The sequence below is a fragment of the Penicillium canescens genome (assembly GCF_028828765.1).
Source record: "Penicillium canescens strain IBT 15451 chromosome Unknown utg000007l_segment0_segment0, whole genome shotgun sequence".
NCBI classification, from domain to species: Eukaryota; Fungi; Ascomycota; class Eurotiomycetes; order Eurotiales; family Aspergillaceae; genus Penicillium; species Penicillium canescens.
In genome coordinates, this window is record NW_026703969.1 from 1,579,808 (window position 1) to 1,607,726 (window position 27,919).

The 27,919-nt window shown below is 48.1% G+C and overlaps 8 protein-coding genes across 8 annotated transcripts; 3 read left to right on the forward strand and 5 right to left on the reverse strand.

Moving 5' to 3' along the window:
- Positions 1-4,446: 4,446 nt before the first annotated feature.
- Positions 4,447-4,823, reverse strand: N7446_010798 (uncharacterized protein; the record flags this gene model as incomplete). The annotated part of the gene is made up of 2 exons (XM_058519541.1): positions 4,447-4,588; positions 4,654-4,823. The coding sequence occupies 2 exons, from the start codon at positions 4,821-4,823 to the stop codon at positions 4,447-4,449; spliced, it is 312 nt and encodes a 103-aa protein (XP_058368379.1).
- A 1,785-nt stretch (positions 4,824-6,608) lies between these two features.
- Positions 6,609-6,905, reverse strand: N7446_010799 (acyl carrier protein; the record flags this gene model as incomplete). The annotated part of the gene is made up of 1 exon (XM_058519542.1): positions 6,609-6,905. One exon carries the CDS (start codon positions 6,903-6,905, stop codon positions 6,609-6,611), a length of 297 nt encoding a protein of 98 aa, XP_058368380.1.
- A 735-nt stretch (positions 6,906-7,640) lies between these two features.
- On the forward strand, positions 7,641-9,169 carry N7446_010800 (zinc finger CCHC domain-containing protein; the record flags this gene model as incomplete). Its single annotated transcript, XM_058519543.1, has 2 exons — positions 7,641-7,864; positions 7,918-9,169. The coding sequence occupies 2 exons, from the start codon at positions 7,641-7,643 to the stop codon at positions 9,167-9,169; spliced, it is 1,476 nt and encodes a 491-aa protein (XP_058368381.1).
- A 4,123-nt stretch (positions 9,170-13,292) lies between these two features.
- N7446_010801 (uncharacterized protein) lies at positions 13,293-13,679 on the reverse strand (the record flags this gene model as incomplete). Its single annotated transcript, XM_058519544.1, has 1 exon — positions 13,293-13,679. The coding sequence occupies one exon, from the start codon at positions 13,677-13,679 to the stop codon at positions 13,293-13,295; it is 387 nt and encodes a 128-aa protein (XP_058368382.1).
- Positions 13,680-18,581: 4,902 nt separating this feature from the next.
- On the reverse strand, positions 18,582-20,787 carry N7446_010802 (DUF3433 domain-containing protein; the record flags this gene model as incomplete). The annotated part of the gene is made up of 3 exons (XM_058519545.1): positions 18,582-19,310; positions 19,944-20,435; positions 20,770-20,787. 3 exons carry the CDS (start codon positions 20,785-20,787, stop codon positions 18,582-18,584), a joined length of 1,239 nt encoding a protein of 412 aa, XP_058368383.1.
- Positions 20,788-21,200: 413 nt separating this feature from the next.
- On the reverse strand, positions 21,201-21,492 carry N7446_010803 (uncharacterized protein; the record flags this gene model as incomplete). Its single annotated transcript, XM_058519546.1, has 2 exons — positions 21,201-21,425; positions 21,478-21,492. The coding sequence occupies 2 exons, from the start codon at positions 21,490-21,492 to the stop codon at positions 21,201-21,203; spliced, it is 240 nt and encodes a 79-aa protein (XP_058368384.1).
- A 613-nt stretch (positions 21,493-22,105) lies between these two features.
- N7446_010804 (uncharacterized protein) lies at positions 22,106-23,751 on the forward strand (the record flags this gene model as incomplete). The annotated part of the gene is made up of 6 exons (XM_058519547.1): positions 22,106-22,209; positions 22,260-22,344; positions 22,554-22,937; positions 23,008-23,283; positions 23,352-23,462; positions 23,536-23,751. The coding sequence occupies 6 exons, from the start codon at positions 22,106-22,108 to the stop codon at positions 23,749-23,751; spliced, it is 1,176 nt and encodes a 391-aa protein (XP_058368385.1).
- A 651-nt stretch (positions 23,752-24,402) lies between these two features.
- Positions 24,403-27,111, forward strand: N7446_010805 (uncharacterized protein; the record flags this gene model as incomplete). Its single annotated transcript, XM_058519548.1, has 4 exons — positions 24,403-24,432; positions 24,490-24,687; positions 24,787-25,173; positions 25,228-27,111. 4 exons carry the CDS (start codon positions 24,403-24,405, stop codon positions 27,109-27,111), a joined length of 2,499 nt encoding a protein of 832 aa, XP_058368386.1.
- Positions 27,112-27,919: the final 808 nt, after the last annotated feature.

A 27,919-nucleotide genomic window follows, 5' to 3' on the forward strand; every position in this document is an offset into this window, starting at 1 on the left:
GGAAGGTCACCAAGATGTCTATCGTATTCTTCTAGTGTGTTCAGGGGTTTTCAGTCCTATCAAACTAGCAAGACACGTCACCCTGCGCTGCTTGGCATCGTAAATGAGCCCCTTCAAATATCAAGAAGCCGAGTCTGGAACATGATGGCGGACGCATGTTGTCCTTTGACAAGGGTTCCTCAAGCCTCAACGCAAGTCACTACCGAATGGATCCAAGCCAGTCCGGCCGCATGTCTTCAACAAGCATTCCCGGCAAGTGTGGAGTACAAAAAATAGAATTCAGATATTTCAGTCCACGTGGAGGACTTGTTGATCACTTGACTAATAGGGGAAATGAGGGCCAGTTTTGAGTTTGTTGACCTGTATGAAACACTTCAGCTACGGTCGATGAATCCACATAGTCCAGGTAAGGCTTTTAGGTGGAAAGCGGGAAGCGGAACTACTGGGGTCGATCGCTGCCGAGCACCTCCAGAGATCGAGTCTAATGTATCGTTTCTATGAATCTTCAAGATCTCTCCAGGGCTGAGCAAACTTACACAATATTCTGCCGCATGTATTCATTGATCGCGGTCGCATTCATTGCCTGGCTTTTCAATGATTGCTGAGGGCGAGGGAATGTTTTTTTACACGTGTCAGCTAACCAATTAACATCAGGAAACGGACACGCAGGTCTGCCGAACATTTCAAGGTTACGTGATAAAATATGCCTGGGGCTCAATTGCAAGAGGCCAATGCGGTCGATTTACTCCGTACAATGTTTCACCTTGTTTGACCCTTATCTTTTTGCCTGGGCAAACAAACTCTGCGCCCGGGTGGACCATTGGTTAGGTGGGCGATCTTCATTTTTAATTGGCGCCGGGTGCTTTTACCACTGCGCCCTGTAAACCCTATCACACCGGACCCGCCCCCTAAAGCGGAAAAGGGGCTTCCCCTTTCTACCCCAGGAACGTTTGAAACGATGACGTGTAAATCAGCTAAACCAAATTCGGTATCTCAAAGCTCATATGAAAGCAGTTTGCACTGAGCCTACTGCGCCCGGTTTCTGAGGCTGTGCGTATGAAAGCGAGAAAAACAAAACAGGTTGTTTAGATATGTATTATCAATTATCAGCCATATTTTAGCCATTCGCCAGGATTGAAACACTAACAGGATTAAGAGTGATGGTATTACGATAGTTGTACATTCTGGAATATTCCAAAGGACAAGCAGAGGCTACGGTTTGCCCTGGTTTTAGGGCCGACGCAGTCATGACTCGCCGGGAAGTTCATCAATGCCACGTGGATTGACATGCGACTCTTGTTTGCATGTCGCATCTCATCGATTGGCAACCAATTATGCGTAGTCTAGTCTGAATCACCATGTCCAATCCCCCAGAAATCGGGACTTGGACTGTATACCAGGGCTATAACAAAAACTTAACTTACTAGATTCGGGGACCACATTATTTTAGTTTGTTACAGAGGTACCCAGTACGACCTCTTGTATGGCGCAAAGCGCTACGGAGGAAGTTTACAATACCATAAATACGAACCATTCCCTATCGATTCGCCCCGATCAGCCAACCACAACTGCTCATCGCCGCGGTGGGACCGCCACGGGCTCTCCCGGTCTTCTGCGAGAAGGATCGTCCGGCTTCTAATCCATAGCTCAGGTCCCTCTCTGTATTACCCCCATGTCACATTTTCTAAGTGGCCCCCGTGGTCCCCGTAGTCCCCGGTCTCCGAGTCCAGGTCCCCGACCGCCGTTACGTGTCATACCTCACTTAGGAAAGGCGCCAAATGTAAGTGATTACGTAGATGAAGCCCTTCGCTTGGTAGTCTGGATCAAAAATATCAGTGACACCTGTTTGTTTCGGCTTTGCTTCGTCTTTTCTTCAATATTGATCTCCCAATAACTTCACTATACATGTATTTGTTACGGTTGCCGGGAGACTCGACCTCCATGTCTCCGAGGAATGGATGTCTCGGAAGGCGATCGATCCTCTTGTTTGGAGGGTCGATTTGAAGATCATCACGACAACATGTTGAGGCCAAATTGTAGAACTATGCTATCCAATAGTGTACAGAATAAGCCAGCGTGAGTGGAGGGCCTTCAATTGTAGAATATAAGCATAGAAATAAAATAAAGTGCTGGAGGCAGGCGAAAGTAGTGATGTAGAGTACGGTACGTAGGCGAGGCGGAATGACAGGCAAATGGCAAGGAGAGAGCAGCAGACAGCCAGAATGACGACGAAGCAGCACTGGCATAGGGGGGCGGTCCAGTGACACGGCTATATGGCAAGATACAGTGACGCAGCAAAAGTTTTAACACCCCTATGGACCCACTCCTATACCGCCTTTTATTATTGCCTACACCGCCTAGCCTAAACACGCTAGTTAGGTCTAATATAGCGCGTAAGTGTCGCCTTTTCGGCCAGTTTTTTTTACCATCTTCTCATTTTCTTCGCCTTTTTATTAAGCAAACCTCTTGCTATAGGCCATTTAATAATGCCTTCACGTTCAGAACTCACACCGGCACTCCGTGAAAGGATCTGCGAGCTTCATTCGGCCGTCCAGTGGGGTTATAAGCGAATCCATAAGAGATATCCATGGATTTCTCTCTCCACAATACGCTATACTATTAAGAAAGAGCAAGAAAGGCGTGCCGGCGTCTCGAAGCCTCGATCGGGCCGGCCAAAAAGCTAAATGAAGCCGATAAAGTACGTCTTCTTGACGCTATTCATGAGAACCCTCGGATTACACGCGAGGATCTCCTTACTGAGGTCTCCCACAAAATTAAAATCGACTCGATCCGACGTCTCTTAAATGCCGAGAATCTCCGAAAATGGCGCTGCAGTTGGAGACCTTATTTGACCGAAGAACACGCGCAGAAACGGCGTCAATGGGCTTCTAAATATCAACACACACTCTCAAGTACTCAATTGGCTATGCCCGTACTAGTCCGTACTGTAACGACCACGTTCCGACAAAATGTAATTGAAAGGAGGAAAAAAATTGAAATTTCAAGATTTCGTAATGAGTTGGCCAATTTCGTTATTACACCATCACTACTTTTGTTACACCACTGTACTGTTGAAACTGTGTACAATCGATTTCCCGCTCTACATCACCCTCTGAACATAACTTACTGCCATCGGATTTGCATATCTCATTGTCAGACAGATCTGGTCCGCTACAGTACACTATAGCTCATAATAGACATTTTGGCTCCGTACATAGTCATGATTCCCGGAGCAAAAGTCATTGCGCAAATTTAAGTTACACCCCCATAAGTATGTGTCTCGCGAGCTTTCTGCCTATCAATCCAAGCTGAGGACTTCGAAAATACGCGATCATTGTCAACGTGCCGAATTTCCAGAAAGATCGAACCTCCTGTAATGTAGCCCGAATCGCAGGACCCGAACCTTTAACCGTTCTGCTGGGATTAATAGCAGTTCAAAGTTTCACAATTGTTTTTTTATTTTTATTTTTATTTTTATTTTTTTCCCAAACACCCGATTCATGCACTGTCGATCCATCCAATTTTTTTTTGATATAGTGCAATACACGGGGATTACATTCCGATCCAACCGGTACTTTCAGTGGATGTAAACTGACTCCACATTTAAGCTGCCCAGTAGCCACATGATTGATGCATCGAGCTCGGGTCGTCAATGGAATATCGAGAAGTATTCCTACCGATATCGTTTGTCCATTCTCCGTACTTTAGAATGCAACGGGGCCTTGGCGGCCTTATACCCGGGTTGGAGGAACCTCCTATTATTGTGTCGCCAGGAACAACTTTTCCTCAACAGACGGCCATATTATACATTGAAATCTTCCGTGGTTGTGATGCGAATCAAATCAATAATCAATAATGTGACTATTTGTAGTTATTGTAGTTATCCTTGTCACTTTCAAGAACCTCGCCGTCTTTACTTCTACATCAACGGTAAACTGCACTCAATGGTCCAACTTACTATATATGATTTAACGATGTGAAGGAGGTTCAATCACGTACTCCAGAAAAGAAAACAAGCAAAATTAGTCTAATACATTTTTTCCTATATCTATGCCCACCCCATGTACCTTATAAATAACGCCTGCCTTCACATTGCATATTCACTATTCATAAACCATACCAATTCATCTCAAAAGCCGACAGAGAGTTCCACTCAAATGGAATAACAATCCCCTTTGCAACGTCTCCACCAAGTTGAAATCCGATGGTACTTGCTCGTATGGTCCTTCAAGTTATCATCTCGGTTGCAAACTTTGTCACAAAAAGGACAAAGAAACGACTCCGAGTTGACATGGAGCCATCTGACATGGCGTTCCAGAGAGACCTTTTTACCGAAGGTAGAAGTACACTTCTTCCAAGCGCATTGTATTCCGCCTGCGTGGCCCCTAGGAGAGCGAACACGGCATTAGCAGATGAATCCGCTAATTAAAAACGACATTGGATATCTTACGACTGATTCGCATTTGCCCGAGATTGCGGATTAATATGAACCGTTTCCAAATGATTCATCAGCGATATGATGTCGGGGAATGTCAACCCGTGTTCGCAGTCGCCACTCCAGTAACACTGCAAAGGAAATTCGGGATCCCTATAGTGATGGTTAGCAAGAGATGAATGATTTTCATGCTCGAGGCAGGGTTGCAGGAAACCTACTTCGGGGTGTATTCCTGCACCGGGCTCCCGTAATACAGTGTTTCTCCCCTTGTTGAAGTGTGACCAGCGGTGCTTGGAGGTGTCTGCACTTGCACAGGCGGAGATATGCTAGCTGTAAAAGTGCTGGAGTTGCCGTGCAATGAAGTGTACCCGTCACCAGGGATCCCCATATTCAAGGGGTCTGGGGGTTGTATCCCCAGACAGGATTGTGTTGCGCAGCATTGTGGATGGGAACTTGAGCCGACGGAGCCGACGGACAACAATTCCAGTCATGGCTTTGAGGTATTCTGGGATGATGATCTGTCGACGACTGATCTATGGGGTTGCTATGCTCAGAATAATCTGTGAGCTCCATATAGAGCCTCGCGCACATACAGAACTGGTAGCCATGAAGAACACAGAACCAATCTTTCTGAGGCATGTTTGTATCGAGAGAGTGGTGGTTGTATGATCGTAAAATCGTCAATGCGGTCATTAAAGGAGTAAAGGGGAGATAGCCAGATTCACGACAATCCTCGGGGGAACCCTCTATCTTATAAGGGCTTCAGGCTAGATTGGATGAAAGAAAAATAATATTAAAAAAAAAAAAAAGACGGTAAAAATGGACCATCGCCACAATCGCTCCCCTGATGTTCTCAGTTTCGCGAACGGAGTTAGGCTTCGTCACCGCAACAAGGATCCTAGGCGCGGACCGTCGCCGTTAGGGGCTTTGATCTTTTTGGAATTGCAGAATGGACCAAGTGGCTGAAGAAAGCCTTTAGCCACACCTAACAAGAGGAGAACATGTGCTTGCGCGTTGCTTCAATTGTTGCTTCAATTATTCTATCTCAACATTTCGCGCGCAAAAAGAATTGGAACGGTTGCCATTGATGTATATCCCTCGATCGGGGAAGTAGTTGTCGATCCTGTTTCAAGTTCTTGGGATGTATAATCTGGTGGAAAAATACGCGGAAGAGACTAACCAACTTAGACTATGTTACACAACGCGAAGAATAATCACAGAACCATTTTACGGCTCTAGACCCGTTTTCCACTAAGACCTAGTGTTTAGTGCGAAAGGTTAACGATCGAATCTCTATATATATTAAATTTCTTTTCTAGACTCGATCTTTAGCTTTATTTAGCGGCCCGACACCCTAGATAGCGCCCTTTCCCGCTATCTTTATTCGTGATTGACATTTTTATCAGTTTTGATTGAACTGTTTGAGAAAAACAGCAACAAAAGTCAACGTGCACTATCTCCTTTGTTTTAGCCAAATTTTACGAATAAAACAATACAAAACCAATCTTGTCAAGAACAATTGAGGATGTGTAAATCCATTTTTTCCGAACTCGATTTTCCCCTGAAACCCTTTCGACTCAAATAATTTCCCTCGCCACCAACACACCTCGGGGTTTCAAGACCCCTTCTCCACTTTGGCAATGCCAGTTCCTCCTGTTGGCTCAGAAAAATTCACACCTATAACATTACCTATGTATATAGGCCTACGTGGCACGCTGGTGATGCTCAAGCCATCTTTGCTTTGCTATATTTTTGTTCTTTCTTTTTTTTTTTTTCCCTTGCTCTCCTTCCTCATTTAACAATGGAGCCTATCCTAAACCTCTCGTGGCCTACCCCGGGATTGATAGCCATGATGGGAACACGAATGTTTTACCCAGGTAGACTAACTTCCCGGGACTTGCCCGAAAATGCCCTCTTCGTACACATATTTCTACCGAGGTTTCTACTCAGGTGTAAAAATTACATTACGCTCCTGAACGTCATGTGGAGAGGAATTCTGGTCACAAGTCATGTCTCGGGCCTCTCCAGAGTCCAAGGTCGGGTGCAGGGCTGACGCTTACGATGTGGCGGTGTAAGAATCCAGCGTCTGCGGGGTGGGGGGTGGGGAAAAGGAAATATGTGCTTTGAAGGCCCTGCTTCGTGTTGAACCGACTACTAAACATATGCGATATAATCAACGAATCTCCGATCGAACCAGCCAGCTCTTGCTCGCCATAGTCTCAACAAGAATACTCAGCGAGGGACTTTGCATGATATCAAAGATAGAGCAATCGGCATCCATCGTAACACCGATCCGGTTACGGAGCTCGACCGCAATCAATGAATCAACGCCAATATCCGTCAGTGCCAGCGATATATCGATATCTCCCTCCGGTCGTCCAAAATCAGCTGCGAGCTTCTTGGCCAGTATGGATGTAATGGCGGCAATGGGCTCACACTTGGTTTGCGGGCTGGCCAGCAACGCCTGCATGTGTTCTGAAGTACCGGTGGCCTCCGTGTCACCATTCGTGGCTGTTTCGCCAGCAAAAAGAGCTTGCTAGATGGACAAAACGCGCCGAGCGGTTCCACGAGACACCCGATACCGAAGAACGGACAAACTCTGGAGGGATTCTGGTGATACATATCGCTTCTAGAATCATGCTATCAGCTTCTGGGAGCTAAACGTCCTCCTGTCAAGGATATAGATTGAAGCATGCGGAACAGATGGAGATATGATCCGCACGGGACCCACATGGTGTACATGGGTTCCCCTGAACGCGAGGAAGCTACCTTTCTTTTGCTTCCTCGCGCTACGTCTTGTATCTAGAGTCAACTATAGTTGTTCTTAATATTGATTGTTAATATTGAAACACTATCCACCTCTATGTATACGTGAGACCCTCACATTACGTAGCGCCAACCCCGACAACAGACAACCGACGACAAAGACAACAGACAACAAAGACAACAGACAACAAAGACAACAGACAACAAAGACAACAGACAACAAAGACAACAGACAACAGACAACAAAGACAACAAAGACAACAGACAACAAAGACAAAAGACAAAAGACAAAAGACAAAAGACAAAAGACAAAAGACAAAAGACAAAAGACAAAAGACAAAAGGCAAAAGACAAAAGACAAAAGACAAAAGACAAAAGACAACAAAAGACAAAAGACAAAAGACAAAAGACATAACGGACAACCGATACAACAGACAACATGACGCCCAAGTCCAACAATGAGAATCCTAACGCTCGAGGAGCCGAGGAAGTAGAATGGAGAGGCCGGACAAGAAGAGACATCGTGATAGCACGAGAAGCTACCATCGTCGATGATGATGGCTCTGATGACGACGACGATTATCAGCCCAGCAATGAAGGCGACAAGACAACGCCAGCAGAAAATACAGGCGTAGCCCCGATGATATTGATGCGTTTGACTATGTGAGCCCAAATCACCCACTACGCCCTGCTCGAGCGATCTGCGTTCTAGACAGAGCGCAACAATTAGCACGACTGCGGCACCACTTCGAGTTTTGGTGGGACGTTCTGGTTGCCATGGACAAACAAGCAAAAATGAACACAAATCAGGTGACTGATCAGATGATCCGGGAAGAAGTCATACGTTTAGGCGAAGACAACCGAGAATTGCGACGTGAAAGAGACCGTATGACCGTCCAAAGAGACATGGCAGAGAACCGAGTCGAGGAACTGACTTCGAAGTTGGACGGAGCATACCGAGAGCGTGATCGCGATCAGTCAATCATTGCGCTGCTGAATACGACGAGACAGACGACGCCAGTTGCGGAAGGAACCAACGAAAACCGTGCTCCTCAACATGAGGCCTCTCTGGACGCCCGAACTGAACCGATACGACGAGGCGGTTCGCACCCACTTTACACGACCAGCCCAGGACGCTTCGATAATCCAAAGTTCCCTGATGCACCTGTATTCTCAGGAGATCGCGGCGCGTTTGATAGCTGGAGAGACAAAGTCTATGACAAGCTGAACAACAGCGCCGCTCAATACCCAACTGAACAGCAACGGATTGCGTACATTCGTAGTCGCACTGACGGAGTCGCGCATCAGCAGATACGGGCTCAATGCCGACCCGATCATCCACGCTGCTTTCAGTCCGCCGAAGATGCATTGGAAGCCCTAGAAAAGATTTACGGTGACAAGAACAAGAGGAAAAGGGCCATCAATGAACTGCGCACCCTGCGCATGGGAAGGAGGAGTTTTGATGACTTCTATGCCGACTTTGCCCGCTGCGCTGCGGAAGTTGGATACGCTGAAGATGCTATGATACCGCTACTCGAGAATGCAATCTCAAACGAATTGGCACGACAAGCCATCGGGTTGCAGAGACCCGCAGATTTTTACGACTTGGTAGATTTCTATCGTGACGTTGATCATGAGATGCGTGATTACGAAAGACGGTTGCCAAACCGCGTAGTTGGAACCACCCGAACCAATCCGCAATACGAAAAGTCACGGCTAAGACGGACACCCTTCGCCGCACGATCTGAAGGCTATGTTCCGCGCTCGGTAGATCGTGCCTTACTCGCCCAGCATGGCCGGTGCTACAAGTGCGGGGAGCATGGACATCGGATCCACGAGTGCACAAACCCGCAGATGAAGGAGATGCCACGCCTTGCTGGTCGCGGAACAGCAAAGGTAAACAATGCAACGATGGAATCTGACACCGACGATGAAAGCACAGTCGTTGAGAGAAAAGAAATGTCCTAGATCGAAGTAGCGATTTAGGACTGATGAAGCACGAAGTACGATCAATAAAGATCTCCGCTTGCTCTGTGCGGCAGCAGAAGGTGAAACTAGATGGTCATCACCTCATCCTGCCATGCACTCTCCACAAGGACGGAAGGAATTTGCAGATAGATGCTCTTGTCGATAGCGGAGCAAATGGAATGGCTTTTATTGATCAAACTTTTGCGCAAAGACACGATTTGAAACTAGAACCGTTACGCCATCCGCGACGGCTCGAGGTCGTCGACGGAAGGCAATCGGTCGCGGGGCGGATTACCCATATGACACGAATACCGATGAACATACAGGGGCATAGATAGACTTTGCCCTATTTTGTGACCAAGTTGAGCCGGCAACCGATTGTGCTCGGGATCCCTTGGCTGAATTACCACGATGCGACAATCTCATGGAAAAAGAACACGTTGACATTCGATTCTGCACATTGTCACCACCATTGTGGGATGAAGAAAAGTATCGAGATTTACGGAATCACAAAAGAAGAAACGATGAAGAAACCGACGAAAGATACCGAAAGGAATACGCTCGACGTTCGCATGATTGGAGCGTCCCCCTTTCTCTACTTGACAGACAAAGCAAGAAAGAGATCCGAAGAATTCACCATCTTCGCTGCCTCGATGGCAGATATAGAGAAGGCACTGGCCCCTAAGATCAGAATTGACCCCAAAGAAAAATTACCTCTTGAATATCATGATTTTCTCGACGTGTTTTCGCAGAAAGAAGCCGACAAACTCCCGCCGCACCGCAGCTACGACCACAAAATACGGCTAAAGAAAGCCACCGAGCCGCCATTCGGGCCGCTGTACGACATGTCCCGAGATGAGCTCCTCGTCTTACGAGAATATTTGGAGGCAAACTTAGGGAAAGGATTTATTCGAGCATCGCGATCACCCGCCGCCTCTCCAGTTCTGTTTGTTCGAAAACCGGGAGGCGGGCTGCGATTCTGTGTGGACTATCGAGCCCTCAATGCGCTCACAGTAAAGAACCGATACCCGATCCCATTGATCCGAGAGACCTTAGATCGGCTCTGCAAAGCTCAGTACTACACCAAACTGGATATCATAGCGGCGTTCAATCGTCTTCGCATCGCCAAGGGAGACGAATGGAAGACCGCGTTCCGGACGAGATATGGATTGTTTGAATACCTTGTGATGCCCTTCGGGCTGACGAATGGCCCTGCTTCTTTCCAGCACTATGTGAACGACGCCCTGAGAGGGTATCTTGACCTTTTTTGCACGGCATATCTAGACGACATTTTGATCTACAGCAATTCATTGAAAGAACACAAGAGACACGTGAGCCAGGTATTACAACGCCTGAAAGAGCATGGGTTACAGGCCGACATTGCAAAGTGCGAATTCCACGTACAGGAAGTGAAATATTTGGGCCTCATCGTGAGTACGGACGGCATCCAGATGGACCCGGCGAAGGTCTCTGCCGTCAAAGAGTGGCCGACCCCACAAAACATCAAGGACATCCTAAGTTTTCTTGGTTTTGCGAATTTCTACCGAAGGTTCATCAAAAGATTTGCCGCAAAAGCCAACCCTCTCACCAGATTGACCAAGAAAGATACCCCATTCACATGGAACGAGAAATGCCAGATTTCGTTCGAAGAGCTCAAGGAAGCGTTCACCTCAGCATCAATTCTACGACATTTTGACCCAGACAAGCCTAGCACTATCGAGTGCGACTCATCGGATTACGTCAATGCCGGCTGCTTGTCACAGCCTGATTCGGATGGGACCCTGCACCCAGTCGCATACTTTTCCCGCAAGTTGTCACCGGCGGAATGAAACTATGACATCTACGAAAAAGAACTCATGGCTGTTGTACAGTCTTTTGAAGAATGGCTAGCCGAGCTGGAAGGTGCAGACACTCCTGTACAAGTGATCAGTGACCACAAGAACCTCCAACATTTCATGACAACCAAGCGCCTCAGTCGGCGACAAGCGCGATGGAGCGAGTTTCTCTCACGGTTCGACTTCAAACTCGTCTATCGTCCAGGAGCACAGGGTGGGAAACCAGATGCTTTGACCAGACGGTCGTCAGATATGCCACAAACGGATGACGACGAGAGGCTACGACATCAAGACCAGACAGTGATCAAGCCACACAACATCTCACCCGGAATGCATCCGCTTGCCTTCAAGCAGAATACGTTACACAAAAATCAAGATGATACGCAGCAACCCCTCGATGAGTTGATCACCGCTGCTTATACGAAGGACCCAATATCAGCAAAGATACGAGAGACTATGGACACGCACGACCGCCAGCTACCGACAGAGCTGACTCGACTCAAGATCCCCATCAACGAGATGGTAGAAAAAGATGGAAGACTATTTGTAAAAAAGACCGAAGGTTTGTGCTGGACGTCGATGAACTATGCCTCCGTCTCCTACGATCGTGCCATGACAATGCTGCCGCGGGGCATCCTGGAAGAGCCAAAACCTACGAACTGCTCTCACGAAATTACTATTGGCCCAAGATGGGCCAAACCGTGAAACGATATCTACGCAATTGCCACACCTGCTCGCGATCCAAAGCGTCGCGACTGCCCTACCAGGGGCTTTTGCAACCTCTGGGCACGCCGCGGACGAGGTGGGAAGACATAGCAGTAGACTTCATTGTCGAGCTACCAAGAAGCAAAAATGAAACGACAGGCCAGTTCTGCAAGAACATCATGGTCGTGACCGATCGACTTTCGAAACAACGACACTTCATTGCATGTGGATCTACGAATGCAAAGCACACGGCACAGTTGTTCTTGCACCACGTATGGAAGCACCATGGACTACCAACGACAATTGTATCCGACAGAGGGACACAGTTCACTTCTCGTCTTTGGCAGCGGCTTTGCCAGCGATTAGGGATTTCGACCAGGCTCTCTACTGCCTACCACCCAGAATCAGATGGCCAATCGGAAAACTCCAACCAGGGGCTAGAGCAGTACCTTCGAGCCTACGTCAACTATTCGCAAGACGATTGGGTCAATTGGTTACCTCTTGCAGAATTTGCAATCAATAATCATCAGTCAGCGACAACCGCCGTGACACCATTCTACGCCGTATACGGACAACACCCGGGAATGGGACATGAACCGCCCCAAGGAACACGAAAACTTCCCGCGAAGCAACAGATTGATATCGAGGCCGCAGATGCCTTCGCGAACGAAATGGCAAGAATCACAGAGATACTATGTTCAGAGATGACTATGACTCAAGCGCAACACGCCGAGTACGCAAATAAGATCAAGGCCCTCTTCAAATGGTCCTGCAACATCGATATGAAGGAGCTCCGTGGCGTATTTGGATCTTTTGCATGCTTCTGAACCACGATGGGGGATTTCAATCATTCTTCCCTGAAGGCATGGGTTGCAAGGTTGGCGTGGCGCGTTATCCCGAATTCCGTGGGCCTGCTTTTTGAGTCGTTGTATATTCGCACCGCTCATGTGAGCGAGCCTGTTGTGCCAGGGTGCCGATTGCGAGCTGACGTAGTAGGCTGGAAAAACAAATTTCGCCCATAGGTCGAGTGCGTAGACTCCATGGAATTGGCTCGCAGTAAACAGATTTTTCCCATCTGATTTGTTCCGAATAATGGCGCTATTGCTTGGGAAATCGATCTTTGCCCCCCGATTGAGAAGCTGTAACACAGATATGAGATTGGCATGTGCGGTCGGGACGAACAGGACATCATCTAGAACGAGCCATTTCTTTCTTCCTCGTACATTGCACAGGATATTTGCCACTCCTATGCCGGAAGGGGCTGTTGAGGTATCAACGCTTCTCAACGGTGGACCATCATATTTGTCCATCTTGACGAATTTCAAAGTATTGTTACAGATGTGCTGAGCACCCCCACTGCCCCCCCCCCCTGTCCACGATCCAGGCGTCACTGATTGAGAGAGGTTTTGTGGCCGTCATACTGGGAATATAGTCAAAGGTGGCAACATTTCCTTCGACTTCCGCTCCAAAAGCTGCATTGATATCTTCTCTCGGAACTTGTGTCGCCATGAAAGTCGGTCTTATTGGGCTCCCTCGGTCCTTCTGAATCGTCGTCTTCGTACTAGGCCCGTCTCTTAGATGGCTTACGAAGGTCCGTGTATGCATCGTTGGGCCTTGATCTGCGCATCTTTCTCTCGTTTTCTTGGCCCCTCAGGTAGGGATTCTTCTTGAAGCACCCCTACTCTCTGTGATAGGGTCTGCGACAGAAAACACAGAAAGGGACATGGGACATTGTTGATCTCGATTCGGCACGTTTTCCCATCTGAAGACGGTATGACTTTCTTGTCTCCTAGGCTTTGGCTGATTGTGAAGGCAGGAATCGCATTTGTATCTGCGGAATGGTTGCCCAGCTGTCCTTTCCTATGTTCCTCTTCAATGGCCTTGTTCTCAATGTAGTCGAATGTAGGGGCTGCCTTAGTGATATTTCCGTCCTCATCTCTATCATTCAATGTCCATTTGCCTAGTGACATGGTCGCGGAAGCTCTCATATTCTGGACCTAAGCCATGGAGGAGAAAGAAGGTTAGTTCAGTTTCAGAAGTGACACATGCGGAGTCGAGCAAAAGTCTCTCGGCATGGATCTGTCTGATCTCGGCCCCGAGGGCTTGTGCACTCCCACATTTGACTCGGGTAAGTGACATGTACCTCCTCTGAAGATTCACATATGTTCCTGAACCTTCCGGTTTGAAGTTTTCTTTGACGGCTTTGATCAGTGATTGTACTCGAGTGATTCCGAAGGCGATTATCCGCTGAGCCGCATTGTGGGTCAACTTTGCCGCGGATCATTGACGAGGAAAATGTTTGGCGGTGGGACCACTGCTGTGCTTCCTCCTATTTTCCAAAGGTGGGATCGTTCCATCTCTAGTCACAGGGGAGATTCGAAGAAACTCCTTGACATTCTCCACCTCAAAGCAGTAATTACATTTGGCAGGCAGAGTGCGATCTTGATTCTACCAAAAAGTGGTTAAACAGGGGGGCTAAGAAAGGGGGCTAAGAAGGGGGTTAAGCAGAGCGGTTAAGAAGCGTGGTTAAGAAGCGTGGCCAAGAAGCGTGGCCAGGAAGCGTGGCCAAGAAGCGTGGCCAAGAAGGGAATTGATAGGGACACTCCCACTTTTGTTCCGGACACTCCTAATTATGTAATATCCATGATTAGGTAATCGAAAACGTCATGTGATTGTATTGGTATTCATTCTCCGTATTATTTACATGACCTTCGTGTATGCCCAACTTTACCACATGCAGTGCATTTAAAGGGTGCCCTCTTCCGTTTATTCATAGTCTCGCTGTCGTATTTCTGCTCCAATTGATCCCACTTCCGCTTTTTAGGCTTTGGAAAAGGAATCAAAGGCTCTAAGAGAGGAAGGTATTCTGATTCCATTTCAGAAAGCCCAGTTCGCCAGAATGGGTGGATATCTGTCAATGGGATAGCTTTATTGCTCTCCAATAACTTAGTAATCCGATGGGCACAAGGAAGACCCATTGTCCTTGTGAACGTATTAGTACAAGGGGGTAAAGGAGCAAGATTTGTAGCTCTTCTAGCCTTTGTAACTTGCTCGCCAATCAGTCGTATCGAATAGCGGGAGGTCCTGATCACAATATTAGTATAAAGTTGATGTAAGGTTACTACTGGCCTCTCAATCTGATCTCGTCTAAAATCATATTCAAGCGTAGCATGCTGGGTTTGTAAAGCCAGTGAAATCCTTTCAAATACGATCAACATATCCCCTGTCGAAGCACCGATGTGCTTTTTTAAAAGGCATGTGAGCCTTCAACTCGAGAGGTCGCAGAATTACCGAGGTGTAGGCATTGTTGTGTCCATGCAACTATAAATTTTTCTTTATGAATTAGCCATGTCTCCTTAACATATCGAAGAGAAGGGGAGGTCTGATATCGCTTCTCGAACTCTGATAGCCTCGAATTGTAGTCGTTCTCTGTAGTAGAATAAATTAGCTGATTCCATGATTTTTGAAATGTTTGATATTCGGCGTTCGTCGTAAAATGCTGCTTCGTATTAGACGTTACGTTCTTGTTAATATGCCAGATGCAAAGAAGATGGGGATAATCTGGACAGACGACCTTGACAGCACCTAATAATGCAAGGTCTCTATCTGTACAAAGAACTGGATAGAAAGAGAGGGGGTCGAGAAATGAGAAAAAAGTCTTTAAAGCCCAAATATAGCTCTCTTCCTGTTCATTCTGCATAAAGCAAAATGCAACGCTAAAGGTTGAATTTGATGGCGAGACACCAATAATATGCAATAGAGGCATACGATATCGGTTTGTCTTATAGGTGCAGTCTAGGACGAATACCCTGTTGTATAGGTTAGCATACTTGATTGACTCTGGGTGTGCAAACATAAAAAAGAGGACATGTCCTTCGCTATCCTGCTTAATAGCATATTTCCAGTGATTTTCCTTCAAAGTCTTCAGTAGAAACTCAAGGGGAGTACTATTACCGAGCTTTTGCCTTCGTAAAGCACTTCGCGCATTGTAGATGTCTCGAGGGGTAACTAAAGCATTAGGATGCTCTCGTTTGATTAGAGCTAGGATGCCACGAGGGTTAGATCCAATTTCCGATAGATGTAGGACCTTTTGAAGCTGCTCCTCTGTGAGCCGACGGGCAGCTGAATGTCCGATCATATTATCATCAGCTGTGTGATTATGATTCCGGTTTTGGACCTGTAACTCCCACTTATCATCAAAAAGCATTTTCCCGTATAGCTTAAATGGACAGCCAATCCGCCGTGTAGTTGTCGTTCTTCGTTTCGCTCCATCAGGAGCATTCACTCGGTCACGATACGTGCCACCACGGTCACAACCAAGATAGATGTACTTATCTGTGATTGATCGTATAGTAGTGACAGCGTAACCTTGCGAGAGAGCATGCTGACGGACAGAGGCAATTAATAAATCTCTGCTATCAAAAATTTGCTCAGTAGGGGGCTCCATTTCTGAAAAATCCGAGAGGCAGAGATTTGAGGAGCTAAGAAAAGAGGGAGGCGAGAGCTGGGGATTTATACTATACTATGGTATGACATTTAGAATGATGTTGCTGTGGTAATTCCAATACAATCACATGACGTTTTCAATTACCTAATCATGGATATTACATAATTAGGAGTGTCCGGAACAAAAGTGGGAGTGTCCCTATCAATTCCCTGTCCAGAACAAAAGTTACATAATTAGGAGTGTCCAGAACAAAAGTGGGAGTGTCCCTAACAATTCCCCAAAATGCCGTGCGCTGACTAATATCCAGGATGACAAATCCGGATTATCTTAATTACATAACTAAATAGTCGCTGCAGCATGCAGTACTAAGAATTACACTCATTTCTATGATAACAGGCCGATCAATGGTCTATTGTAGAACTAGCGCGTACCGTATCTCTTGGAATCGACAATAATAAATACATGGTGCGCTTACTAAACAGTTAAGCGAGTTGTGACAGCTCATGTTGCTTCACAGTGTGAAGATCCCGAGTCGCACTGCGAGTCCTCAGGCATCACAATGTGAGCCTGGAACAGGGTATTGTGAACATAAGGCATGTCAGGGTCGTGGCCCTGACAATATCCCCCTCCTTCCAAGGCCGCGACCTCGCGGCCTATGGAATCAGCCTCACAATGTGGGTGTAGCTCTGCCCGTTTCATGAAGCCACAAAGCACCGCGTAAAACGTGGGTGACCGAGGCTTTTGCTAATAGACACTCATGTACCACATACAACGATCGAATTTTTCGATCTTTGCAAGGAAAGCTTGATCATTCCTTGGTTTTTTGTGCCTCATACGACTCATCTATGTCAGCCGCCTGATGCTGAGGCTTTTTTTAAGACCTAAAGCATCATTTCAAAATGGCGAATAGTGAAGTTGTAGCGTGGGGTGGAAGCAGTGAAAAAAGCGACTTCTTCCGCGATATTGAGGCTGTCCGACACCGCGCCCTGAAATCTAAGACTGTTCAATCTTCGTTCGAGTCTACGTGTATCTGGCCATTAAATCCTACACAGGTTTTGAATAGCCTAGGGCAACAGTCGGATAAAGAGGTCTTAGGCATGTATGACGAGTCGTCACCCGCCCACGACTGCCCAAGTTCAGCAACCATTTCCCCGCCCAACTCTTATTCACGCATTGCAAAATTAAAGAATGAGGTATTCCCGCTACATATATGTCGTGAGGATTAGATAGCACAAAATCTGATCAAAAGGTCAAGAAGTTCTGCTTCCAGCTCCTCAAGAGACAGCTGATGATATCTATCTCTCATCTCTGGCCGATAAAAATTGCAACGACCGAGTCGACAGACGAAGTGTGAGCCGTAGGGGACGCGGCGACCAGGCCCTGACATTTGTCGTTTGCTAGATACGTCACAGTAACAGTGGGGATTGTCGGGGTCATTGCCACGGGTGTCGTTGAAGACCAAGAATTTATCACATGGTGTGACACATGGGCAATGGATGCGGACTGAGGCCTGAAGAAGCAGGCATGCCGTGGGGACGCAGGTGATTGGGTGGAGGGGGTAGATAGCAGGATTCGGTCTTTCTCTCTTTCTCTCTTTTCTTTCTCCCCAGCTTAGTGTCTTGAATGAATGGACTTCTTCTGAAACTGCCGACTCACAGCTAGAACAGCATCAGACGGAATTTGATATATCCATTTTAGACCAGCTTATCACATTATATCGGGTTAACAGAGATCAACCAATAATGACAGGAATTGTGCCAATTTTGACAGGGATTCACCTACTTTGACAGGGATTCATCTATTTTGACAGGGATTCGAGAATTCAATTCGATTTTATTGGCCGAGCCCGATCTTAGCCTCCTTTTCTGGCTAGACGTTAATACCGAAGAAGAAATCGTCACGCTACGCTATCTCGATTAGGAAAGCGTCACGCTCTTGGCGAGAAACTCGAAATCATCAGCTTTTCGATAACGAGCTGCGACAGCGATATTCATCCAGATGTCCTAAGGCGTATCGTTTGGTATTCCTGGTGGACTAGATAATTACCTGATATCACCTTGGCTCGTCCGAATTATGTTTCTGGTCATGAACTTAAGTACCGATTGGCACATGGAGAGTGTGTGTCCACATGCCCGAGGACATCAAATCCAGAGACACCGTGATTTGTCCATTATATGAGGCTGTAGTTCTATGTACATGGATTGTACAGATAAGTCCCATTGCCAAAGTCGAACGGCGCGCCAGCGTTCCCTGCACTGTTCAAGTCCACTCCCACACACCATGCCTGTCCACGCCACCACCAGAACCAGCCGAAATGACATGTCCGGTCATTGCTGCCCAATACTCGCACTAACTCGTGATTCGACGCCGTAGAGGTGCCAGTGAACTCTGCCAGCAGTGCGTCACTCCGGCAGAAATATAGTATCTAGCTGGCAATGGTTGTGGGTCTTCGTGGCATCAGCGGCCGGCTTCTACCGCTCAGCAACAGGAAGAGCATATTTCCAAATATAACTAAGTGTATCGCGACGCCGGTGACCGCAAGAGCCAGTCCGGATGCTCCCTGCAGGACCCCAAATACACGCTGCTCGTACGGGGAATCGTTCAAAATACCCGCAGCATAGGCCAGCTCCAGTAATGGCGGCACAAACACCACAGCAACGTGTACCATGACCACAGAGAATGATGCCCACAGACTTACCAGCCACCCTCTTCTTAGGCTAACGGCCATTCCACCAACCAGACCTAAACTCACAATATCCGATTGAACAAGCGCTTCGAATATGGAGCCTCTACCATTCCGTGTGAGCTGTCGCCAAGGTTCAAATACCTGGACGTCGCGTTGAATGCTCTGCCACATCATGCCACCGAAAGACGTGCAGAGTGTAAAAACCATCTTAGCAATTGTGGGCTTGATGCTCTCCGCCATACTGTCCGAACCCAGGGCCCTGGCGACTTTATAGATGGCAGCGGCAATGGCTGCCTGGCCCAGCCAGATGAATACCTCCGCACTCCATATCGCACGCTTGGATAGCCACCATCCGCCACCATCACCACGATCACCGGCAAATGTGCGGTCCGCGTTGGTGAGATACAGCGGGTGCCCTGGAGACCTGTTGGCGGTAAGCTGGAATGTTGTACGGATGGTGCTGTCAGCCTGCGGGATTGGCAGGTGTTTTAGTTGGAACACAACCCCGTCCAAGGTTCGACATACTACCTTGGAGTGCGCAAATGATGGTATCTATTCTAACCATTGCTACACTGGCACAAATGGAGACGGATGAGATATTTTGGCCCGCACGGGGCACCTGCGGTCTGAACACTGGCGATGTAGGCCTCGTTGACGGAGGGCTACAGCGCCGTGAGGGCTGCAGGCGGGCCCGTGGCACTCCGTATATTCTAGGAGGAAAAATAGCTATGCGAGAGCATACGTGGTATATACATGAGGGGGTTCCGCGGTGGGCGGGAAGAAACCGTCGCGGAGAGAGCCCGGCTCTCCCTCGAAACGGCGATGTTCTTTTCGAGGGAGGGGAAGGCCAGGCGATATTTGTGTGCGATGTCCAGCACGGGATATCGTGGGCCCGACGCAAGGGGCTCTCACGCAACAGTCCCGAATAGAACCTATCATTTGACGAAAGAGTGATAGCGCACTGGAACCAGCACGATCAGCCTCACTGATAAGCGGTATGATCCCGCCGATGCTCCTTGGATCGTGATGCAGGCCTGTTCGTCGTTGGTAGAGAATCCAGGCGAGCACGATGCCGGCGGTGGCCGCCACTCCATGGCAGACCTGAGCTGTGATTGTGAATCCTGCGTGGACTGATATTGTAGCGATGTTTGGACCCTTAGGCCGCTGAGACGAAGGCGAAAGGCTACCCCAATCGATAGTCCATAGACCACCGGTGAATACTGGAATAACCGATGCCGTTATGATGTAGAGCGTCGCAGAGATGGCTACCGCGTAGTGGCGATTGCACACTGCGCTGTAAGGGACGGTCGGAGTGAACTTTGCCACATAGTCGAGACACATTGCGTTGGAGGCGATTCCGCCATCATTACTGCATAGTTGGTAGAAAGGCTCGAGTCGTCGGACGGCCACATCCAGAGGTTCCCAGCAGATAGCGACGACGGTAGCGATTGCCACTGGAAGATACTGCCATGCTAGGAATGCAGTGACACTGTCCTCATCAAATATGAAGATACTTTTGGTCTCGGTCAATGTTGTATTCTGCCTGGCCAAGTTCAGCTCAGCGCGGTCACTGTTGTACTTATCCACCAGCAACTGAATTCCGATTATATGTATTATGTGCAAAGCAACTAGCGCCAATGGATACGAAGGGTGAAAGGGAGCGGCTTCCAATTTGGGGCCTTAGTCGGCGGGCCAGGTTGAGTGCCTATGCTCATGCTTTTTGGATAGGCGCGATGCAGTGAGTTGATGTAAATCTCTCCTGCCTGCTTGCAGATCCTCGTATGGCCGGAAGCTGAGGGGGTTTTCATGTACGTTCTCTCCAAAATGGCAAAGCTATTTCTCTAAATATCTTGGTGTCTTGCTGGACAGGTCAACAGGAAAACCCAAGATGGACTCCTCTCTGCATGAGAGCAAAGCACAGCCTCACCTGCGTTCGGATGCGCATGTGCACCCTTGCATATAATTGCGTCCATAAAAGGAGCGGGCGAAATTGCATGGGCGCGGCCGATTCTCGGCGCGGTCACTGTCGTACTTATTTACCAGTAACTGAAATTCGACCAATATGTAGTAAGTTTGAAAGCAACCAATGTCAGTGGATAGAGAGGGTGAAAAAGGAGAGGCCTACAGTATGGGACATTTATCAGTGTGGCAGCTCAAGCGTCTTTTTGGTTTAGGCTACATCCTGATTTGATTTATTCGTACTCGTCATTGGAAAATTTGCCCTCCTAACTACACCAGATTCCTACCCTCCGTCAAGTTCGTCTCTCTATCAAATACATACCACTCCTTACACAGATAGACAGTTCTGATATGTACAGGACTCCTCCAATAATTTGTCATGCCAATTACTAGCATCATTTATCTTCCACTGGTAGGAATATAACCTCCGCCATGCGCATTCTGTTTGGCAGAGACCTGTCGATGTTCGGCGGTTGTTGATGAAGACAGTTTCTCGTGCTGGTTGAGGTGATTCGAGTCCTGATTCACCCGCTCAGGCGGCCTTTCGGGAAGAGCCTGTGAGGCGAGCTGACGTTCATATCCTTGAGGCACATAGCCCCCTCCATGCATACCATTTTTCAAACCCTGTACATGTTAAAATCCCCTATGTTGTTCTTCGCTGCGGAAAGGGACGTACTGAGCCTCGGTTCATGATAAGACAAGTAATGGAAATAGACTGGGACAAACAGATAGATACTTGAAACTCAGTATAAGGTTATCACTGAGAAGGATGGGATGGAATGGGAAACCTCCTGAAAACAACTGACTTTTGCATCCCAGTTGTAGGTAATCTGCTGGGCGAACTACTCCTTAAGAGTTTATTTTCTACCTTGGTCCACTGGGCGCACGTGGCGCAACGCTAAATGATAACTGCATGCAGACTGAGAATTGTGACCTAGAACGCAGTCCAGTAACATGGCTGCGATTGATCCAAAGCACTAGCAAAGTGTAAAAATACCCATTTAAGAGTGAAAAGTGTTGGTCTCACCAGCTAGGTACTGTGTACACAGTTAAGTGAACAGGGTTTTTGCTTTTCGAAGCCGAAAGTAGATTCATTCATTTTCCTCTGCATTGACGGTGAGTGGGAATAGTTATATGTCACTCGGCTCGCATATGCAGGGGCAAGGGGCGAGAACAGCTATGGCTCCCCGGTATACGAGGAGTCATATGCTCCAACAGAAAGGATCCACGTGAGCCCTACAAAACGAGATGAAGACACTACCGCAACTACCGCCACTATTACCTATACCAATTTCTATCCTGTCATGGCTGCCATATTTGAGGATGAATCCGCCTACGATCCTTTTCAGGCTAATCCTCATCCGCACCGGCAAGCGGCTTCCGACTTGAAGGTTGAGGTTTTGAACTGGTTCGATGGTAGGGAATAGCTGAGAATGATATGATACGTGTCTCATCAAGTCTCTACAGGGAGCGATCAGCCCTCCTCGCGAATAGTCGCTATCCCCGACTTACCCAGCACACCGCAATCGCGGTTGATGATAATGTAGGTATGGACTGAGCCAGATTCTGACCTTGTACCAAGAATTGACACGCGTGACGCAGATTCGCGCCACTCGATCTCGTAGAGACTCCATTTACCGATGGACTCATCTGGCTGTTTCACCAATATTCAGTCCCATCAGCCTTTCTCACTGAAAGACTGCACTCGGTCACGCATTCCTTCGGGGCATTAGACAATATGAACGGCTACAGCTGTACATGCCCACCTCACTCCTCCCTCCTAACCTGCCGGCTGATCATATCCCAGGCGCGTGGTTTCATTTCCTATGCAAAAGCATCAGCCTCAAGGAGACCAATGGCTCGATTGGGATTTTTGATCCCCGCTGCGAAGTGCCCCGCATGGAACACGCTGATTGGACCTGGATCCGGTCGGGCTTCTTCCTTCGATGGAATCAGCAAAGCGGGAGCACGCCGCAGGCAACTCTGCTATGTTTTGAGGCATCATCAGTCCTGAAGGATCGATTGCGGAGGTTTTCATTTCCCACCCTGGCTGCCGGGAATCCATTCAGTCTGTTTGTGATTGTTCTCAATGATCTCGCCAGGCAGATGGATCTCACCGTGTGGGATGTCTGCAGGGTATTTGGCAACATGGAAAGGGCAGGTTCTTTGAATCTTAGTGCGAGCGACGATTGCTAACTCTCAATAGGAAACACTGCGCCTGGCGGAAGACAGGCAGTCATTTACTGGGCTGCACAATGTAGCCAAACATGTTATTCATCTCCAGGAGGGATCAAGCGCTGTCCTTTTTACTTTGAAGAAGCTGTCTGCACGGTATTATTCTCTCCTCGAAGAAGCCTCCGATGAAGACAGGAAAGAAATGGGGAACACGGCAAGCATGCTGACCCAGGTCGAAGCCCGGTTCGAGACAGTGGATCTCCGTCTCCGGAGCCTGGAGAAGAGAATGCAGAATGTTATTGCGTTGGTATGTACTTCCTTAACAGAAAAATTGTACACACATACAGCAGCTGATGAAAGACCCATGTGCAAAAGTCGTTCCACCTTGTAACCCAAGAGGGGAACCGCATTATGCAGTCGGACAGCAACGCGATGGCTACAATTGCCTTCATGACCTTGATTTTCCTGCCAATCACTACTATCTCGGTAAGGAGCTATTCGTGTTCTTTGTTACCCTGACGCAAACACAGAAATTGGTGTCAACTAATGCATATCGCAGACTATTTTTGGGAGCCAATTTTTCGAACGTGCGCCAGACGGCTCGTTCATCACGGTGTCGAGAGATTTCTGGGTCTTTTGGGTTATCTCTATTCCTGTCACGGTGACAGTCATCTATATCTGGTATATAATGAACAGAAGGCAGATTGGCTTAGGGGCAAAGATGAAGTGGGACCTAGTCATGTTGGCAATGGGCAACAAAGAGAAGTCATCATAAGCCATTACACGTCCTGTCCAGGGACAAGGGTTAGCAAGGCGCATTGTATGTACAGCCTGCTCGGACGACTTGGCGAATTGCTTTTGCTATATTTCTTGGCCAACCATACCGAATATTGCTTTTTTTTTGTCCAACAGAACGGGGCGAAAAGCCCCTGGCATGTCGATGCTCTGTGTAGGTACGGTCAAAGCATAAGTGATAGCCCCTATTCACCAAACACCCAACACCCCTAACCAAGAATGGAACGCATCGAAGATGAGGATTTTTTTCTTTTGCCCTTTTCACAGCATCTCAATCTGAGCGCCTTGGTTTCAGCCTCCCTTGGCACGGCTTGAACTGGCAATCAACCCGCTGCTGCAGCCAGTGATAGTGAAAAGGCATACACCAGAAGTTTACTTTCCCATACATTACAGAGGTCCGTTCCCCGGCCGCCAAGGGGCGGAGCTAAACTCCCGTGACTGGCTCATATATGCGAAGCGGCGAGGCTGAGATTTAGCCTCGTATAGTGTGAAACAAGGGTGTATACATTCCGTCTGTTCAAAGTTCAAACCCCCTGTTGTAGAGAGCAGGCTCCATGTTCGATGCTCGGTATTCAATCCACTCCGGAGACGTCGTGAACAGTTTACGCCCACCAACCGAAGGCACTGCGATATGAACCAGTTAAAAGCGGACCAGCGACGGGTGAGTAAGAGAATGGCGACGAGGATGGTAGAATGAGTTGGCTTATTCGTACTGCAGGTCGATTCGGACATGCAAGACGAGCCGCAGAAAAGTGTTAGACACGAGCAGAACATCGACAAAGGGAATCTTGACTGCAAACTCAAGAAAACGACATACATTGCTCCAGCAGTACCAATTGAACATGCCTCTTCCTCCAGGGGCAAGGCACTTGGGAATGGTCGTTGGGACTCAATCCAAACTAAGATGTCATCCTTGGTATGTTATGCACTTGTCCGGAAGGTCGCCCCCCATAACAATAATATACACCAGCTTCCCATTTAGCGTCGTATGCTGACCGAATGCACACACCGATAGGTCGTCCAGCTCAGAGCTCTCATAAGTGAAGATGGGAAATTGACATGGAGCAAAATTCATTCCTTCCAGGAACCTGGTGTTCGATATAATACTTCCACGCTGTTCCGTCACAAAGATACTCTGGGGCGCGAATGGCATGGGTGTGAGGACGATCGATACCTCAGTGCTACCGACGGACGCCTGTCTCAACTAATAGTGCAGGCGACGGGTGAGATCTGCAACGGACCTCAGAACTCAACATGGGCTCGTACGAAAATCAGGGACCCGACTCCCATGATGCTACGTGTGATGCTGTGGGTCTTGAGAGAAAGATTGATGAGCTCTCAAGCCTCTGACATGGACCTTTTATTGAAATGGGCTCCATCATGCCTTGTAATCTTTTTGTTGGTTTGTTTTCCATAACCAACACCATATAACCTAGTGCTAATTACCACTTGACAGTTGTTTGTGCCAGCAGACCTAGGGGGTGAGGTTCGGAATGATGGCAATTATGAGCACTTCAAATATCACTACTGGGGTTATGCCGCTATTTCCAGTAACCCGCGCGAGCATCCACCGTCGACGGCGAGTCTGGCGTTAAGCAATCAAGAGTCTAACCCCATCTCCCAACGCCTGCTGCGGCCAAGGTATTTGTGCTTTCTCAAGGATGGACGCTGTGCCCAACCTCAAAAGGTCAGTGAGTGGGAAGCAGAGCATGGGAAAACCAGCGTCCTACAATACATCTTTGTGGCCTATACAACGGAACAATTCTCCCATGGCGACGTTAAGGATTTGAACGCTTTGCACTATATCGCCGAGGCCGCAGCTCGACGGGCAGGCGTGCAGGCATACTGGATTGCATGCAGCTGCATGCCAGATGAGCACGAGATGTCCGAGGATATTTATCGCATTAGCGATGTTGTGCGCGGCTCACATTCTTTATCCATCGTCGTTGGCCCTCCTGTCAAGAAGGGCTCCGCACAGAGGTATTCAACGAGCGAATTTCTACTCCAATGGGGGAGACGCATGTGGACCTTTCCCGAAGTGCTCCTCAGTCCCAACAGCCATCCTATCGCTATTTACACTCGTGGGAGCGATATCGAGAGCCCACTACTGGTTAGAAAACGTAACTTTCCAGCAGAGGCATGGCCGGACGCGCTTAAGTCAAGACAGCTGGTCGACCATTACGAATCATCTATTGTACTGGGTCCTCTGGAACTCATGTCGATCGCATTACAGTGCTTAGGAACCCGCGAGACCCGAGAAATCCGCCATCATGGTGACTTGTCATACATTCTGATGGGCCTGCTGAGACGCAGACCAAAAGTAGATCCTGAGAACAGTGCTTTCCAAGCCTTCTGTCGGCTATCATTGAGCAATGACAGTCATCAATTACTGGAGCGCCTGATCTGCCTGCTTCCGGGCACATCGGACAAATCGGACGAACCGGACAAACCGTGGTATACAATCGATGACGTCTGGGATCGTAACTTGTGGGATATTCAGCCCCTTTGCCAGGTCGTCGGTGTGGGTCATGACGATACGGTTATCCTCAGTGGTTCCTTTGGTACTCCTATCAGGTGGAAGTCGTTTGCGGCGGTCAATCTCCGCCTGCGTAACACGATGAAAAGATCGGTGGCCAAGGTGGCCCTCCGCGCTGTACCAATATGGTTCTTGCTGGGGGTCTTTCTATTGCGGATCTCTCAATCCAAAGGTGGAGATACATACGGGGTTATAACAGGCGTGGGGTGGTTGTTCATGGGTGCCACGATCATCATTGTCGTCATTTCTCCATATCTACTCTCATACCTGTATGTGGGTAAGGTATGGTCTGCGCAACCCTGGGTATTTGGGTTTGAAGGATATATGCCCATCGACAGGATCGAGAGAAACCTCCTTGGCGTTAACCTGAACCGCCTCAAATGGTCTCCGTATGGCAGTGAACTATCCCGCCACCGCGAGGTCTGTGGCGAGTGTGTTGGTGTCGACCCAACATCCGATCCAGACGTCAACAGGGTAGTCAGCGACAGCTGGCGATCCGGTTACGGCCAGATGAGGGTCTTCACGCTGGTTGACAGTAATACCATGTCAGTAACTCTCTTTCGAGCTGTTCGACCTCCCGTTGCTATGCTCCTCTGTGGCGGTGAGGGTGGGATGCAGCGCGCTCTCCTCTGCTCGTACGATTGGAGGTCGCAGTCGCTCTACCGAGAGACCGTATTACGGGTGGATACTCTTGCATTGGAAAAAATGCCTCGCGTGAACCGATTTCGATTGGGCTTGCGGAGGCCATTAAGTGAGACAGTTCCCACCAAGGCGGAATTCGATGGTGCAGATGAGGTGGTGTAACACGTTACGGACTTTCTTTCGGGCATTTAACATACAATTTGTTCTTCAATAACTTTTGTTTATGTCACCACTTTTCCTGTATCGGCCAATTGGAGATATCAATGACACTGTATTTCGTTTACCCCTATTTCTCACTATTTATCGTACAATTTGGTTATGTTGACTCAGGGGAATACATGCCAAGAAATGGGGTTTCAGGGAAGAACAATGTCATCCAACGATGTTCTAACATAGCTCAACTGGGGGTTCGTGCAACGATTACTAGAGCCTGGAGGGGTTGCTCATCTGGCTGCTCACCACTGACCTAAGCCACTCGCCGGTGAGTTAGTAGTGGGATGGGTGGCCTCCAGCGAATTTATATTCAATAACAAGTTTGAGTCTCCTAGGCGGCCATTCTTCTTTTTCTTTCCTACTGTCATTTGAATTCGAGGAAGATATGTGTCAACTAGTAGACATTAATACCAGAGAGTTGTGATCAGAACAACATGCCTGTGAGAAAGTATCAGCATGGGAGGGGAAGGACACGTCAGCGGTTCAGGGGCGTGCAGGAAATTCAGGTGTAGTATAGTGGTGTTCAGGGCATTCAGGTGAATGGGCTGAAGGGACTGAATATTAGGGCGGCAAGAGGGGATTTCCTAACGAATTAAAAAAAAGGGGTGAATGCGGACATACAAATGTCTAAGGTGGTGGTCGCCTAGCGCCCACGATTCGGGCCTCAACCGATTCGACGACATCTTGTATCCTCTCAAAGCGTCGCATATCCAACAATGAAATAAAAATTATTTCGAGAATGGAAATGTAGGCGTAA